General features: G+C 53.1%; 1 protein-coding gene and 1 long non-coding RNA gene across 2 annotated transcripts in view; one reads left to right on the top strand and one right to left on the bottom strand.

Annotated features, from left to right (window-relative positions):
- ACOT7 (acyl-CoA thioesterase 7) overlaps window positions 1-18,295 on the top strand; it is a 63,525-nt gene that overhangs the window by 21,002 nt on the left and 24,228 nt on the right. Inside the window, exon 5 of the mRNA XM_081816816.1 lies at window positions 17,236-17,352. Coding sequence (XP_081672942.1) covers window positions 17,236-17,352 — 117 coding nt within the window. The remainder of the gene's footprint in view (window positions 1-17,235; window positions 17,353-18,295) is intronic.
- On the bottom strand, window positions 3,717-6,632 carry LOC145721176 (uncharacterized). The gene is made up of 3 exons (XR_014144659.1): window positions 6,129-6,632; window positions 5,645-6,037; window positions 3,717-3,942 (listed from the first exon to the last, which is right to left on the bottom strand). It is a non-coding gene; the product is annotated as an uncharacterized LOC145721176 (long non-coding RNA).

Here is an 18,295-nt window from a genome sequence, read left to right as displayed (position 1 = left end):
GGGATTTGGAGGTGCACCCCTTCCAGCCTCCAAGGTTCCTGTTAAGAGATGCGGGGAGTCTAGATTCTCTCCCTCAGCTCTCTGGCCGCACCTCTGCCTCTCCCTCTTCCCTGAGCCTCCCTGCTTGCTCTAGCCTCTGCCCTAGCCTCTGCCCCGGGCCCATCCATAATCTTCCTGCTGACTGCTTTCCCGAATGCCATTGAATTGAGTCGTCTGCAGTTTCTGGGCTCCTCTCATTTGTGATGTCACCCCCCCACCCAAGCTGGGCTTCACAGACCCTCCCCCGGAGCCACTGCTCTGGATGGCTGGGCCCCGCCCCCGGGGGTTCGGAGTACCCCAAGTGTCCGAAGGTCTGGGGACCATGCTGGTGAGTCCCTGTTGCATGTGCTTGAAATCCATCCCTGCAGCTCTGGCCACGGCCAGCTTTCTGAGGCCTCCTCTACCTCAGGGTGCCTTCCTCTGGTGCTGTCTCTCCATTCCTCCTTTTCCATAGAGTCAGCCCTCCATTTGGCCTTTGGACCCTCTTCTTGCCCACTTCCAGGTGTCTGCCCCGGTGGCCAGCTCATCCTTCCTATGGTGTCCGTCTGTCCACTTTCCCAAGAGGTTGTGGATTGTGATCTTGTCCTTGCTGCGTACTGGGATCGCCAGGTCATTCAAAAATGCAGATGCCCAGGCCCCGCCAGTTGGACCAGATGCCGTGGGGAGGCTCAGTGCTGCAGCCCCGGGGATTCTGATGGACGGGTCAGCCTGGGTTACCAACAACAGCTGTAAACGTGTGGCCCTGGGAAAGAGGACACAGCTGGGAACCGTGAAATGAGCTCGGATCTAGCGCCCAGAGTGTGTTTCCTGCCTTGGAACACTATTCCCATCTCAGAAATCTTTCTTGTTGTCTTCCTAGGCGTCTTTAAATGAGCAGCCATCGTCGTGTTTCATGCTAACTACTTAAAAGCTGGACGACAGAGAACATTGTTCTTAGAGTTAATTATTGTTGTCCTGTTAATTACCCAATGGAAGACCCCAAAAACCGGGAGAGGAAGGAAGTTTACAGACTCAGTCAGGGAAGGGTGTCGGGGGCAGCAACAGCTCTGTTCTGGACGGTCAGCCTCCCCAGCGCCGCAGTGCACACCTTCCAGAGCTTCCGTGAGAGCTGGACGTTCGGGGCCCTTGTCCCAGGGGCTGACCTGGGTGATTCTGGTTGCCTCTCCAGTACGTGTCCCAGATCTTTAGAGCGTCAGAGGAATGGATGTGGGATTGTCTGTGGTAGAGCTCTGTGTTCATGATCACATCTGGTTCTGGGTAAAAACTGCCTCTGCTTCAAGATGAGAATCAAGGCAGGGACATGGCAGTGAACTGGGGTTGACCCGGTTTCCTAAACCTGGCTGTCCCTCAGCAGTCATCTTGGTACCTGTTAGGAACACAGATTCCTGGGCCTTCTCCAGGAGGGTGTGATGAGCAGGTCTGGGCCCCAGCCTGGGGACCTGTATTTTGAGCCACAGGTGCCCTGGGGGTTCTTGTGATTCGGGCTCCCAGAAACTCGCAGCAAGAGGGCTTTTGTCTCAACGCACCCAGCAGCTATGCCCTCTCACCCCGTTCCCCCAATCTCTCAAGGGCACTGGACACCCGCCCCCCTCCAAGTCCCCTCCTGGGTTCATGCCCCCCCACACCAAATATGTGCTGGCTCCAGAGTGCCCGGGTGTGGACACAGATGCCTCGCCCCACCCCGAGAAGCCTGCAGTAAGTCCGGGGCAGGCCCAGGCATCTGCATGCTCACTCGCTTCCCAGGTGACTCTCCCCACACTGACAGTGGAGGGTTCTTGGGGGGGGGGGGTTCCTGAATCTCGGATTACCCCGTCGCCTGAGGCCTGGGTGTGCTTGCTCCCCCAGTCCTGGACCTTCTCCTCCCTCTTCATCTTTTCTCCTCGTGCCTCGCCCAGCCCCGTGGCCTCTGTGACCTTATCCAAGTGGCAACTGATAGATTTGTTCTATCCCACTTGAGTGGTCTTGGCATCTTCCCTGAGAAAGTGGCCCCGTGGACCTGATCTTTCTCTTCATTTTTCCCCTTGGCCGTTCTTCTCATCGCTTGTGTTGAACGGATGACACCCTCTAGAATTGTGTGGCTGTCCTAACCTACCCCCCACCCCCAGGCCTTACAGCCTCCCTTTCTGTACAGGGGTTTTGCAGGGGGGAGGATTAATCATGAGATAATATGGGGCAAACAACCAGCGCATAGGAAACACTGGTTGTTATAAACAGCAGGCCCTTGAGCAACACGGTTTTAAACTGCACGGGTCCACCTACGTCAGGATTTTTTTCAGCAAAAACAGGACAGCCCGTATGTGTATTTTCTCTTCCTTACGATTTTCATGTCATTTTCTTTCCTTTAGCTGACTTTATTGTAAGAACACAGCATACGATACACATCACATGAACAGTACGTGCTAATCCATGGTTGCTATTATGGGTGAGGCATCCGCTCAGTGGTGTGCTGTTAAGTAGGTTCTGGGGGGGAGTCAAAAGTTATAGGTGGGTTTGTGAGGGGGTCGGCGCCCTTAACCCCACCGTGTTCCAAGGGTCAACTGTAATTTTTACTTAGTTTACTAGTTTTATTACAGTAGACGCAGGGAGCACACGGAGAACACATGCTTTTTCTCACATCCAGTGGGGCGTTTGTAAGCTATCATTTACTTGACCGCAAAGTGCATCTTAATTTTGGATTCCCCAGCGTGGGACCTGTGAAGCCTAAGCTTCCAGAACAAGAACGTAACCACCTGCAAGTTAAGACAGTCCTCTAAATAAGCCCTGGTCAAAGAAAGAGTCAAGTCTGGATTTCTAAACGATCCAGAACTACAAATACCAGAAAGGAGAGCATTTCCTGTCAGAATTGGGTTTGGCTAAAGATGTTCTCAGAGGAGAGAGTGGGTCACTTGGAACTTGTGTTACCTAAAAAGAAAAATTAAAAATAACTGAGTGCTGGAATTGGAAAAAGAGCAGCAGATCCACCCCCAGGAAGGAGAGGGGCTGGGGTGGCGCAGGCCTGGCTGTGTGCTCCGGTCTTGGGACCCCCGGCCCCCTGCTGTCCCACGTCCCTGCACCATCCCCCCCCCTCCATCCCACCTCACAGCCACGGGACCTGTGAATGTTGGGCCGTCAGAGCCCTCCCCCCTTCCCGTCCCTCCCTCCCTGGGTTGCCAAGTTCTGGGGCCCCATGCCCCTGGCATCTCCCCTCCCTGACCTGCCCCCAGCAGCGCATCGGTCTTGGCAAAGCGTGGCTGTGCCCGCGGCACCCGAGGCTCTCAAACCACGGACCTCACTGCTGTCTGCAGGATGCCGGCCAGCCTCATCACTGCCCTTGAGACTCTCTTTCCCTAAACGTGCCTCTTGCTTTTCTGCCTCCGTATCTTCGTTCTTCCTGCTCTTCCCACCCTTGCCCATTCTGCGTGTCCAGCCCTCGTCCCGTCTCCTCCATGTTGCCTTGGGAGCCCGTCTCTCCCCGGGGGGTAGCAACCTTCACTTTGTCCTTATGCACCCTCGCACATATTTTTTCTTTTTTAAATTTTATTTTATTATATTATGTTAATCACCATAATTACATCATTAGTTTTTGATGTCGTGCTCCATGATTCGTTGTTTGTGCATAACACCCAGTGCTGCATGCAGAACGTGCCCTCCTCAATACCTACCACCAGGCTAACCCATCCTCCCACCCCCTCCCCTCTAGAACCCTCAGTTTGTTTCTCAGAGTCCATCGTCTCTCATGGTTCGTGCACCCTCACACATTTTTGTTCCTCTCTTATGCATTTCCGCCTTTCTGCCACTTCAGATGGCGGAGATATTCTCAGGTGTTCATTTCCTGGCGATGGCGAGCTTTCTTGTCCTGACTTCCTCCCTTCCCGACTGCTCTGCAGAGTACAGTCTGCATGGAAGGAACTTGATGAGTGTCTGCTGAATGAATGAAAGACATCATTCGGAAAGATGGTTTGAGTTGATGCTGCTAAGTGGCTGTGTCCTGAGCTGTTAGTAGTTTTTCTCGGTTAGAATCACAGGCAGTAAATCAAGCTGGGTGTGGAGCTCCAGTGTCCTTAGATCAAGCTGCCAGACTGGGCCCCAGTCGGCGGGCACTTGTAGGACAGGCCTGGCTTTACAGTACCCTGCAGCAGCCGCGTCCCGCAGGGGAGCCCACACCCATCTGCCTGACCCTGCCTGGCACTTGGCTGGAGTGTGGGGTGGTCACCGACCCAACTGGAATGATTCTGCCTCTGTTGCCGAGGCCAGGGGCCTGGTCGGTTTCAGCTGGGGCTACGCCCTAGCCGCGGGTCACGTCGGAGCCGTGAATGGACGCACGACATGGGGAGCATGAGCATTGATTGGCTCTGGGAGAGAATGCTGCAGGTTCAGAAAATAAGGGGACGGGGTGAGTTGTTTTCTATCCTGTGCTGTCCCTGTGAGTCTGCAAATAAGTTTATCTGTGGGGACCCCTACTCCTAGCTCTAATGCACTCTGACGGTCTCTGCTGGGGCCCCCGATTTCCAGAGGGACCTTGCTGACCCGACAGGGCTCCCAGCTCTGCAGTTGACTTGCTTTGGAAAAAGAATAATGGGATCGTGACTGTCATAAAACCTTCGTCAGTCAGAGTTCCTGAGGTTCCACTTGTCACAGTGTCCTTGGTGTCCTCAGTCCAGCTGGAGGCCAGGCATCTCTTTCCTGGCAGAGAGGTCTCCCCGGCCCACCTGCGTCCCCTACCGCCCTTCCTCCACTCTCCCTTTCAGCTTGGTGCCTTGGTGAGCTGTCTGTGCTCCATCCTCCTGTCTCTCTCATTGACCTCTCTGGAGCTTGCTCCCAACACTTCCCTCCTGTCAAGGAGTCCTCTGGCCAGCCTGAGAGCAGGTCTTGGTGCTCACAGTTCATGCAGCCCAACCTCAGCCTCTCTCCCTAGGCCCCTTCCCTCCCCTCCCTGCACCGTGGCCTTGGGGCTTCATTTATACCTCCAGCCAAACCTCTTCCCTGGACTCCAGCTGAGTCCTCAGGACCTCCCCTGGGATGGCTGATGGGCTCCCCCAGCTCTCCCCCTGTAGTGGCAGCCAGGCCCCTCGGTTGTCCAGCCAGAATTCCCGTGACCTCCCAGGACTCAGCTGGCTCTCTTGCAGGCTCCGCACCTCATCTATCAGCCAGTCCTTTGGGCTCTACCTTCCAAACATATTAGAATGTGAGCTCTCACCACCAACACCATCTCCTTCTGGTCCCCATTTCCACTGACATGGCCTCTTGCCTGACTCCCCTGAACCATGTCTTAACACTGCAGCCTCCCCATACTCTTAGAGCAGAAGTGCAGTGGGGCCCAGCCTGCCCCAGGCCCTGCGGGGGCGCCTGTCTCACTCCCAGTAGAAGCCAGATCTTTCTTTCTTTTTTTTAGAGAGGGGGAGGGGGAGAGAGAATGTTAATTAAGTAGGCTCCAGGCCCAGCGCGAGCCCACACAGGGCTCAATCCCACCACCCTGAGCTCGTGACCTGAGCCGAAATCAAGAGGCAGACGCTCAACTGACTGAGCCCCCAGGTGCCCCAAAGTCAGATCTTTTTATTTGTGCCGCCTCTGTCCTTATGAGGCCTTCCAGGAAGGCCTTGCCCTATGCCTCCCCGGTCCCCCTTACCTTGCTCTGGTCCCTCGCCTTCCCAAGACACCTGGAGCACTTCCAGCTGCGGGCTCTGCCCCTGCTGCTCCCTCCTCCCGGGCTGCGTTTCTTCCCTCTGCTGACTTTCCGCCGCCCAGACAACTGCACAGCTGTTCCCCTTTCTCTGCAGGTCACTGGAGAAAAGGTGGGTCTTCCTGGGCCCCCTGTGAAAGGTGGACCCCCTCTCCGACCTGCTCACTGTGCGCCCAAGTGCTCACCACGCCATAACAGACAGCAGCCCATTGGCTCCCTACCCCACCCTGAACGCAGGCTCACAGGGTGGGGACTTGGTCTCATGTGCTCACTGCTGCATCCCAGCCGAGCAGACATGCAAGGCGCCGAGTGAATGACCTGGAAAGAGTGCAGGGGCCCCTGGGCGGGAAGAACGGCCGCAGCATAGCGGCAGAGTCAGCCCCACGGGTCGCGCAGGGACGCTGCAGAGCACAACACAGACACCGCCCACCTGAAACATCCAGCAGCCAAGGGGCCACATGTTACCGGGGGTCCTAAGGCTGGGGGACTGCACAGCTCAGCCGGGACCTGAAGGAGAAGGCAGAAGGAAGAAAGGGCGGGCCGAGGCAGGAGGGAGGCAGGTGGAGAGAAGGCTGGTGGCCCAAGCAGAGGCCATCTGGGAGGCAAGGTGCAGAAGGAGGCCTCCAGCCCAGATGCTCTTGTTTGCTTGGATTCCATGGGGCAGTTGGGAATGAGCAGTGTTTTGCACCTGTGGGAGGAATTGATTTCACGCAAAATCAGAATAAGGCACAGATGCTCCTTTCCAGTTTAACAGGGGCCCTGCTGCATGGTAGACAGTGTGCCAAGCCCTTGGTTGGGGAGGAGGGAGAAAAGAGGTGAGTGAGGCACGTTTCTGACTTTTGAAGAATGGGTCTAGGGGGGTCCTGAGATGAGCAAGCAAATGCTGGTTTGGGCCCCCAGTCTCTTCATCATGCAGCTGAGCGCTCCTCCCCCTTCTCACTTTCTAAGAACTTTTGGTTTTGAAAATGTTGTTCTCTGCAGCTAAAGCCCCAGAGAGCAGCTTCCTGTCCACCCAGATGGCTCCGGGACGCAGGGCACCCCAGGTGCCGTGGGCTGGCAGGAGCTCCCGCCCCTCCTGGGCTGCCGGTGGGGCGTGCGCCGTGGGGTCTGACCGCCCTGCTGATGCCTGTCCCACGGATTGGTGTCCTCCTGCCCACTGGCCCTCTCGGTGGCCTCCTCCAGCTGGGGACGTGTGTGGCTGGCCAGCAGTCCTTCTCTTTGTCCAGAAATGTGGCATGTTTTGCTTGAGAAACCCAGTCTACTGTGCGGCAGCAGGATGTCCTTCACTGCAGATGTGCTGGGATGTTTTGTCTTTGGTGCCGGATTCGTTAGCTTTTGCTGCCCATTTAGCTGCATCATTAGGACCACTGACGGCCCCTAACGGTGTCTTCCCTGTTCAGTATCACGAGCATCTTGCACTCTTGAATTCTTACGTATTACTCTTCACCCTGACTTGAGTCTTTCCTTTGAGGAAGCTGACACCCCCTGGAGTGGTTCTCGGCCCTCAGAGATACGACCCGGCCCTGCGTGGACTCCAGGCCTCAGCCTGCCCTTCCCAGAGTGGGGAGCAGGGAGGGGCTGAGCGTAGCATCGCCACCTGATCCATAATCTCTGTGGCAGTTGGGACAGGAATGCGCCTGCCCTACTTTCCCTGCTGCCTTGTTCGGAAGAGGGAAGCATCGATTCTCAAACAGCAGTAAGCACGTTCAGTTGTGACCTGACACAGAACGTGAGGGGTGAAACACGGCCAGGCAGCCCCTGTCCCCGGCTCCCGGGCACGTGGGGACCACAGTCCAGCTGTGCCCAAGGCCTCTGCCACAGTTCCCGCTTTTGATATTTTGACATTAGAAACCCATCGTCTTTACTACCCTGTGTATTAATTGCCAAAAATAAGCCTTACTAATTACCTTACCTAATATTCCCCTGCCCTTGGTCGCTTTTCACAGAGGTGCCCACAGGTACATCTGGAACCTGGGAGGGAGACGCCACACTGTCTTGGGAGGTTGTCACTCAGCTGGCTCTCAGAATAACCCGTTGCCATTGCTGAGGGGTGGACTAGTTAAAGTCGGATGAGCTTACTATTGTTTTCTTGATATAGGAGGCTGGCGCCCACACTCCGTCAGCTGGGATTCAGTATAGAAACGGGCGCATCTGAAATCCTCACCCACAGTGCAGGCAGTGCCCATGCTGGGCTCTGAGCTGCTAAGTGCCGCTCTGGGTTTGTAGGCAAGCGTGACCCAGGCAGCCAGTCGGGCCTGGGAGAATAAATTCAACCCTCTATTTTTAAGCCAGCCAACATGTTGTCGATCTTAAAAAGCCCACGAGCAGTTAAATGTTAGATTCAAAAATATCTCCGGTGCCCGCCGTTTATCTGTGTGTTGGTGGCCGAGCAGGTCTCATTTTCTTCCTTCCCATAATTCCTGGAAGGGATGCAGAGTCCAAGGACGGCAAATCTACAATTTTGTTGTCATTTTTTAAATGGCGAATCCTGGGTAATGAGGACAGCACACAACAGACTGTAATTTGCCAAAGTGATGTTCCCGTCACGGGCAGCCCCCTTTGTGCCTGCGTGGGGGAGGAAGTGACACGGTTTCCCAGTGCGACCCTGAGAAGAGGCACGGTGTGGAAGGCTCGGGTGCTCGACGTTTCAGACTGAAGTGTAGAAAAGGGAGCAGGAGGTGGGGACTTCGGTGTCGAGGAGGGCCGGAAGCTTTGGCTGCTCTGTAGCACAGTTAGCCGCAAACAGTTGCAAACTGGGCAGGGGGCTTTCCACGGGGCGGGGGTTGTTTGTTTGCTTTGAAGATTTTAGTTATTTGAGAGACAGAGTGAGAATGAGCAGTGGGGAGGGGTTTAGGGAGGGAGAGAAGGAGAAGCAGGCTCCCTGCTGAGCAGGAAGCCCAACGTGGGGCGCCGGGGTGGCTCAGTTGGTTAGGCGACTGCCTTCAGCTTCATGCTTCAGGTCATGATCCTGGAGTCCCAGGATCCAGTCCCGTATTGGGCTCCCCACTCAGCAGGGAGTCTGCTTCTCCCTCCGACCCTCTCCCCGCTCATGCTCTTTCTCGCTCTCTCTCTCAAATAAATAAAATCTTTAAAGAAAAAAAAAGGAAGCCCAACGTGGGGGGCTCCTGAATGCCCAGGACCTGGAGAATCATGATCTGAGCCACAGGCAGACGCTTAACCCACTGAGCCACCCAGGTGCCCCCGGGGGTTGTTTTTAACAGAATTTACTTTTCTCAGTGGACACATGGATTGTAACGTATTGTGTCTACCGCCCTCGGTACTGTTTTCCAGTAACAGTCCTTACAAACGTGTCAGGACCGGATGAGATTTTTCATTATCTTATTTCCGCACGGGCCACGTGACCTCATGGTTTTCTCCCAGCTACAGATGACAGGAGCGTCTCAGAACCAGCCCCACGCAGCGATGTGTCCCGGCTGGTTCCTCTCCCTACTATGAAGAGGGAGAAGACCGCTTGAAGCCCACATCTTATTATAATCTTTTTTTTTTTTTTAAAGATTTTTTATTTATTTATTTGAGACAGAGAGAATGAGAGACAGAGAGCATGAGAGGGAGGAGGGTCAGAGGGAGAAGCAGACTCCCCGCGGAGCAGGGAGCCCGACGCGGGACTCGATCCAGGGACTCCAGGATCATGACCTGAGCCGAAGGCAGTCGCCCAACCAACTGAGCCACCCAGGCGCCCCATCTTATTATAATCTTGACTTTAGATCAGCTCTCTTCCCTCTGAGCAGACACCAGAAGTCACTTGACACGCGGGACCCCAGAGGACCGCTGTTTCCAGCTCTGAAGGCACCAGGACACCTCCCTTTTCTTTCTTTTTTTTTGGGGGGGGAGGGGCAAAGGGACAGAGAATCCCAAGCAGACTCCACACCCAGCACAGAGCCCAACACACGGCTCGATCTTATGACTCTGAGATCATGACCTGAACTGAAATCAAGAGTCGGACACTTAAGTGACTGAGTCACCCAGGTGCCCCCAAGGAGACCTCCCTGATTCAAGGCCAAACACTTGAGTTTTGGACAGAGATTTTCCATGTAGTGAACCCTAAAGCCTACTTTGCTGTCACTTCCCATTGAATCGGCCATGGCCTCTGTGGGGGGGTATAGATTAATGGAAGTAGTGAGAGCCTTCCTGCAGCTTGGACCCTCACAGCCCCTGCTCCCCTAGGCCGTCCCCCGTGGAGCAGACCCCAACCTCTTCCCAGGCCTCCATGTGCAGCAGAGTGTGGGATTGCTCCCCATCCTAGTTGCCTGCTGCCCATATTAGTCACTGTTCCCAGTACCTGGGATAAATCCCTGATTTGGGGCACAGTCTCATAATAGACACCCATGGTGCAACCGGGCCTGCCCCCTTATCTGGGCACTAGAAGTCTGTGAATTCAGTCCATAAAATGCTGATTTTTTGTGTGTGAGATTTTGCAGTTCATCATGGTTCTCTCCCCTGTCCCGGCTCAGATTTGCATGCTGGCTGTTGGGGTTGGGAGGAGGCTGTCTTTTTAAAATTTTTTTAATTTAAATTAAATTAACATATAGTGTACTATTAGCTTCAGAGGTAGAGTTCAGTGATTCATCAGTTGTATATAATACCCAGTGCTCATTCCATCACGTGCCCTCCTGAATGCCCATCACCCAGTTACCCCATCCCCCACTCCCTCCCCTCCAGCAACCCAGTTTGTTTCCGACAGTTGGGAGTCTCTTAGGGTTTATCTTCCTCTCTGAATTCAGCTTATTTCATTTTTCCTTCCCTTCCCCTATGATCCTCTGTTTTGTTTCTTAAATTCTGCACATGCATGAAATCATATGGTAATTGTCTTTCTCTGATTGACTTATCTCGCTTAGCATAATACCCTCTAGTTCCATCCACGTAGTTGCAAATGGCAAGATTTCTTATTTTGGTGGCTGAGTAATATTCCATTGTGTATATATACCACATCTTTATCCATTCATCTGTCAGTGGACATCTGGGCTCTTTCCATAGTTTGGCTATTGTGGACATTGCTGCTATGAACATTGAGGTGCACGTACCCCTTCAGATCCCTACATTTGTATCTTTGGGGTAAATACCCAGTAGTGCAATTGCTGGGTCGCAGGGAGCTCTATTTTCAACTTTTTGAGGAGCCTCCATACTGTTTTCCAGAGTGGCTGCCCCAGCTTACATTCCCACCAGCAGTGTAAGAGGGTTCCCCTTTCTCCGCATCCCCGCCAACATCTGTCATTTCCTGACTTGTTAATTTTATCCATTCTGACTGGTGTGAGGTGGTATCTCATTGAGGTTCTGATGTGTACTTCCCTGATGCTGAGCGATGTTGAGCACTTTTTCATGTGTCTGTTGGCCATTTGGATGTCTTCTTTGGAAAAATGTCTGTTCATGTCTTCTGCCCATTTCTTAACTGGATTATTTGTTCTTCGGGTGTTGAGTTTGATAAGTTCTTTATGGATTTTGGATACTAGCCCTTTATCGGATAAAGCATTTGCAAATATTTTCTCCCATTCTGTAGGTTGTCTTCTGGTTTTGTTGACTGTTTCCTTTGCCGTGCAAAAGCTTTTTATCCTGATGAAGTCCCAAAGTTCATTTTTGCTTTTGTTTCCCTTGTCTCTGGGGACGTGTCTAGCAAGAAGTTACTGAGGCCGAGGTCACAGTGGTTGCTGCCTGTGTTCTTCTCTTAGGATTTTGATGGCTTCCTGTCTCACATTTAGTTCTTACATCCATTTTGAGTTTATTTTTGTGTATGGTGTAAGAAAGTGGCTCAGCTTCATTCTTCTGCGTGTGGCTGTCCAATTTCCCCAACACCATTTGTTGAAGAGACTTTTTTCCATTGGACATTCTTTCCTGCTTTGTCGAAGATTAGTTGACCATAGAGTTGAGGGTCCATTTCTGGGCTCTCCGTTCTGTTCCATTGATCTATGTGTCTGTTTTTGTGAGGAGGCTGTCTTCTTAAATGTCACTCTCCAACAGATATAGCAAGGTAATTGTATTGTAAGCATCAGTTTTGTTATCTGACAAATCACCTAGCTCACCTGGCTCTGGATTGGACATGCACGCCTTCCCCAGCTTCAGCTGTGACTGATTATGAACCAGATTGTTATTCGGATATGGGCCCTACAACTTGCCAGTGGAGCAGCTTCCTTGGGTTGAATGTGATCTGTAGTCGGTGATCTTTCAGTTGCTCATTTTTCTCATTCATTCATTCAGCTCATTTGCTGATTTATTCATTCATTTTGCTCATTCATTCATTCATTCATTCAGCACAACCACTTCCTGAGAGCTACCTGACAGGTTCCGAATTGGGTGGGGACACAGACAATAAGGCGTGTCCCCACCTGGTCTGGCTTCCATGTCACAGGTGCTACAGACGGTCTGGGGGTGCAGCCCTGGGGGGTGTCTGGCATCAAGAGGTCCCCCAGCTGCAGCTATCCTTCCCCGGGGTCCGCCCTGGGCTCAGAGCTGACCCTGGTCCGCGCACGCTGGGGTCCTGTGATATTTTTAGTAACAGTGAAGTCACTTGTGGAATCTCTTCCTGCATTTTGGATAAATGGGGAAGAAGCCCTTCTTCTGTTTATTCTCCCATTCTGACGGCTTCTGCTTTTCAGGACACACAAACAAGGGGTTAGTGGTAGGTACTTCCTGTGTTCCAAACACTACTTCCGATTCAGACTCTACCTTCTCCACCTCCTTACCTTCCTCGCCACCCCCAGCCCTGGAAGCTGATGGCGCCGCCTGGCGGCTCACACTGGCAGTTCTGATCTCCTGCCCTTCCATGCCCACGCACGCTAATTTTGCTGTCACCCCCACCTGTTGCCATGATCTTGCACTCTCTTCTTCATATCCTATCTCAGGCAGGAATTCAACCTCACATCTCAGGGTTGCAGGTCCTGGATCAAGAGGCAGGCAATGCGGCATGGCCTCTGGCACCCCGTGGCCAGGGGCTGGTCCCCACTCTACCCCGAGCGCGTGCTGTGCCTTCGGATGCACACCTCTCTGTGTCTCCAGTTCCTGCTTTGAAAAATGGAGACAGTAACGTGCCTCCCTCCCAGGGCTGCTGTCCAGTCACTCCGTCCTTCACTCATTCATTCCTGCGTTCAGTGTTTATAGGGAGCCTTCCGTGGAGCAGACACTCGGGATACATCCGTAAGCAAAACACAGTCCTCTCCCTCCAGGGCCGATCTGGCACAACCGAGTGCCACCGGCCCCTCGGGAAACCCAGCTATTGCTCACGACCAGCTCACTGCTCCCAGCGACACCGTTGTTTCTGTACAACACGTCCACTTGGTTCCATCTCCTGGGCCAGACTTCACAGTCTCCACCATTTTCTCTCGAAAATCCCTCCTTGTCTCTGTCTCATCAGAAGGACCCTGATGGTGGCTCCATCTGAGAAAAGGACAGCCGCACATAATACATATTCTGTTACAAACGTCTAAAATTTTCCAGTTAAAATGCCCTGAACACTCCCCGGAACGCTAGAAAGGGGGGAGGATTTTAACTGTTTTCCAGTTAAACCCCCTCTCCGTAATTTCTCCCAGAATCCTGTCTCTTCATCATTCTTGGGTTCAACTATTCCTAGATTCTGGATTGGTATTTCCTTAATGTACATATTGGTGCAGTGGTCCTCATGGCAAATGCAGCCTCTCTTGACACTACTTCAGACTGAATGAACTTTCGTTGGCTGCCCGAGGAGGTATGCTTATCGTACTTAGAGTAAGTCTGTGGGGAAATGCCTTCTGAATTCAAAACCAGCAAGCAGGGGCCGCTTGTCCAGCTTTTGGAACACCTCAATTCTTCGTGAGGCAAACCGAACCAGGAGAACTCCATCTGTGGACTCTCACTCGCTCTGCGGAACTGAACGCGCATGCATGTGCATGCACGTGCATGCCTTCACACACATGCTCACCCCACATGCATGCACATGCATACACAGTCTCACACGTGCATGCACACACACCCACAATGGATACACACACCCCTGCACATGCATGCACACCTGCATACACACACTCCTGAACCCGCATACACATGCACGCACCCCCCCCACACCTTCATGCACACACCCCCGCACGTGCATGCACACACCCCTGCACATGCATGCACACCTGCATACACACACTCCTGAACCCGCATACGTGTGCATGCACCCCCCACACCTGCATGCACACACCCCTGCACATGCATGCACACCTGCATACACACACTCCTGAACCCTCATACACGTGCACGCACCCCCCCACACCTGCATGCACACCCCCACACGTGCATGCACACCCCCACACGTGCATGCACACCCTGAAGCCGCACCACGTCAGGAGGTGGTCCGTGGGTCTCAGACCTCCTGTGCCCTCTGTGGTTCGCACGTGGTAAGGGGAGGCTATCACTTGGACTCCACCCTTGTCCCCTGAGCAAAGTGTGTGATTCTCACTCAGTGTGTTTCCTGGCCTTCTGAGACATTTCACTTCTCTTTTTCTCTTTATCTTCCAAATGTCCGATCTGTTACAAACTCTCCATTTAAATTGGTGTTGGGTTTTACAGACCTTCGCTAGTCCTGCGTGTCATAGTGGTAGGTGCCCTTACGGGGCAGCATGGGGCTCACCCGTCACCTCTCATACCAGCACTAGCAGAATCCAGAGCTCCGAGGACCATCTGCCTGCCCAGGGTCCCCAGCCAGGCAGCGGTGGGGGTGATGGGGTGGTCACACCCCCTCCGTCTGACCCGAGTCCAAGCCTGCACCACCGTGAGGGCAGGGCCGTGCTCACACCACCGTGCGGTTCATCCGGAGGCTGAGGTGGCCTTCCAGGGAGGCAGTCCATTCTGACAAGCACAGTGAGTTACCCGGGTGCTGTTTTGTGTTTTTCCCTCCTTGGAGTGCGGGGCTGGGGACGTGGCTGAAGGGCCTCTGCCCTGCCAGGCCTGCACTTGCCCCACCTTCGCTGAGGCCCCCTGCTGTGGGTAAAGACCCAGAGGGCCTGGTGGTGGGCTTAGGGAAGGCTGCCTGTGTCCGTTTGCATTAACAAATTCACCCAGCAGAGGCTGCTTGCAAAGCAAAGTGTGACCCTTTGTCTCAGACCCCTGAGCCGAGCTGCTTGAAGGCCAGAGGCCCCCTGCCGTGCAGGAGCCCCCAGCCTCAGTCGCCTGGAGATTAAACCTGGCGCCTGTGATTCTTTCCTCTCAAAAGAGCTGTTTCCCCAGCATTCTACCTGCACAGTCTTTAGAATCGGACCAGTATGTGTCAGAGCCTGTGTTGTTAATTTGAAAACTGGGGATACCAATCCCCTCCTTCTTGGATGGAGCAGACCAATATGCCAGTCTCTCTGAAAGCGCCTTTAAAACAGCAGGCAGCAGCTCAGTCTCTGTCCCCATCTGGTCATTTATCATTACCATCATAGAGCAGCATCTTCTGCCAAAAAAAGTCACAGTAATAAAAGCATCCTTTTTTAATCAAGAACAGGAATGTGTTTTTTCAAACCTTTCTATTCTGGAAATGCTCAGATATGCACAGAAGTGGAGAGAAGAGTATACTGGACCCCATGTGTTCCTCTGTCTCCCAGGTCCCTTGTAAGTAGCATCTTCTGCTGTATTTGTATGAGGTCCCTCCAGTATGGAAGGGACCTCTGCTCTTTTTAGCTCTATTGTATTTTGTTTTCCCCACAGAGTAAAGAGAGTTTAGCCACCAATGTTTAAAAATTGGTAGATTTCTCGTAAATGTGTAGGTCCCAGTCTTGTCTAGAAGCATCAGAAGGCAGGGAGCATGAGGCCCTCATTCCTAGGGGTGGGAGGGAGTAGGCGGGGCCAGGCAGCGGCCCTGCTCACCTCCCCACACCATCTGCCTGACCCTACAGGCGTTTGGTTCTGCAAGCCTTATCCTAAACATGCTTCCCCATGAGCCTGGCTTTCATGAGTGGGATGACATCTGTTTTTCTGCCTCTCTCTGGATTTTTAGAAAGCATTCTGTATCCTAGGGTGAATGTACATAAGTTTGAAGTTTCTTTCTTTCTTTCTTTCTTTTTTTCTTTCTTTCACTCATTCATTCATTTATTTATCTTTAGAGAGCAAGAAGAGCGTGGGGTGCCGGGGGCAGAGTGGGAAGGAGAGAGAGAATCTCTAGCAGACTCCCCACTGAGCACAGAGCCTGATGCGGGGCACAGTCTCACAACCCTGAGATCATAACCTGAGCCCAAATCAAGAGTCAGACGCTTAACTGACTGAGCTACCCAGGTGCCCTCTAAGACTTTTGATAGCTGTTTGATAGATATCACTTCCTGCTTTTACAGGTCAAAAATGGTTGAATATTGACAATCTCATGTAGTTTGGTCTAATAAAAGACATGGTTTAAGTGTTTAAATATGAAATAAGTAGAATGTGTTGTTCTGGGGGGGCAAGACTTGGGGGTGGGGACACTAGCAGGTGTGTAGTTGTGATCCCGTCCAATTAAGGGTACAGTTGAGCAAAAGCCAATATCTGCAGCCTGTGATTTTAAAATCACCTTGGCCTTCTGTGAGCCTGCTTTTCTTGTTTGTTTGTTTGATATAATGGCTTTATTGTGATGATTCACATGCCATACAACCCAACCATTACAAGTCTTTGATTCTTAGTACATTCCCAGTTACACAACCATCACCACAGTCAATGTTAGAACATTTTCCTCCCCGCAAAGAGAAGCTCCATACCCATTAGCACTCACTCCCGTTTAACCCCGGTCCCCCAGCCCTAGCAACCGTTAATCTGCTTTCTGCCTCTACGGATCTGCCTGTTCTGGATCTGCCTGTTCTGGACATTTCTTATAAAGGGAATCCTCAATCTCTGGTCTTTGGGGTCTGGCTTCTTCCACTGAGCATTGTGTTTTCAGGGTTCCTGTGTATCGTAGTGTGTGTTGGTGCTTTGCTCATTTTTGTTGTTGGATAATATTCCACCGTATGGATGGGCCACATTTTCTTCCTCCATTCATCAGTTGATGAGCATGTGGGTCGTGTCCCCTTTTTGGCTATTGTGAGTAACGCTGTTATGAAATCCGTGTACAAGTTTTTGTGTGACCATGAGTTTTCAGTTGCCATGGGTGCGTACCTAGGAGAAGAATCACCAGGCGTATGGTAACTCTCTGTTTAGCCTTTTGAGAAACTCCCGACTGTTTCCAAAGCCGCCACACCGTTTCCATCCCCACCAGTGGTGCGTGAGGGTTCTGGTTTCTCCGTGTTCTCACTGACACTTGCAATCTGACTTTGGATGTGGCCATGCCAGTGGATTTTGTAACACAACCTTCCTGGGGGCATAAGGTACCTGGAGAGGGTAGGAAAAGGATTGTCATTTTGTTAGCGGCCTAGACCATCATCCGCTGTGGTCGTTTTCGGAAACTCCTAAGGAAGCCAGGTTCTCGGCATGAGCTTCAGCAATGCCCTGATCACGCACCCCGTACCCTGTGCTGGTTGTGGTCCCCACTGGCGGGTAGTGGGAGGGCTTTGTCTCTTACGACTGGTTTCCAGGGTGGGAAGTAGCCTCACCGTGTCTGACCTGCCACGTGCCCCTTCTCTGTGCAGGCGTCACCATGAAGCTCATGGACGAGGTGGCTGGCATTGTGGCTGCGCGTCACTGCAAGACCAACATAGTCACTGCCTCCGTGGACGCCATTAACTTCCATGACAAGATCAGAAAAGGTAACGGGACTCCGCTGACAGAGAGAAGGCGGGTGGCCGTTGGCTCTCTGGCTCCCTTTGCCAGTTTGCTTGTGGTTCACACCCAGTGTCGCCCGCGCCCTGGTGTCTGCCCGTTTGCCAAGAGAAACGGGAAGCCAGTCTTGCGCTTTGTTCTTGTTGATGCATCTGTGAGGCTAGGATTTGTTGGTTTGATTTTTCATCTGGTAAGACCCGTAATTCAGATGTGTTTGGGGCCTTTAGGCTACTGAGGAGCGCCATAAACCCCTCTTAAAATGCCCCATGAACAGACACAGCTCCAGCGACTGGTGCCTCCAGATTTTACACGTTTCCTCTGGGGGAGGAATAGATAATCCATGATGTAAGTAGTGGCAGGATCTGTGCAGAGAAGCCCATGGCCCACAGTCCTCGGCCAGCCCGCCTGCACCATCCATGCAGTGCTGGGGTTTGGTACCTCCCCTGTCCCAGAGACTCGGCAGCCACCCAGGAGAGCAGGCCAGCTCCTCACGTCCATCCCATGTGAGTGCTGAGTCCCGACACATGGTGATTTCTGCGTGTGTTGTGTCTTCTGCGGTGGGGTTCTGGGCCCCAGAAGAGTAGTGCTTCGCCGCGGGGTCGGGTGGGTCGGGGCTGCGGGGTCGGGTGGGTCATGGCTGCAGGAGCCTGGTATAGATTCGAGAGCAGCCTCGCTGGGAAAGCCGTCAGGTCGGACCCGTCCCCGGCTGGGAGGGGTGCGACATAGACGCCTCCGAGCACTGCTCTGTCCTGAGCCCCCCAAGGCCGTCCTGAGCCTTGGAGGCCGGGGGCCAGTGCCGCCAGCAAGCTCTCCCCTGCAGAACACACCGGTGGTGAATGCCCAGGTGCGCGGCCAGAAGGGTCCAGGCGTTGGAAGGGTAGGGGGCTGGCTGCCTGCCCGCCCTGGGTCATCGAGAGCAAGTCCAGCATA

This window comes from Leptonychotes weddellii, chromosome 4, assembly GCF_054177405.1.
Source record: "Leptonychotes weddellii isolate Sample4059 chromosome 4, ASM5417740v2, whole genome shotgun sequence".
Taxonomy (NCBI): Eukaryota; Metazoa; Chordata; class Mammalia; order Carnivora; family Phocidae; genus Leptonychotes; species Leptonychotes weddellii.
Note: the sequence above shows the minus strand (reverse complement) of the source record. Positions and strands in the feature narration are given on the sequence as shown.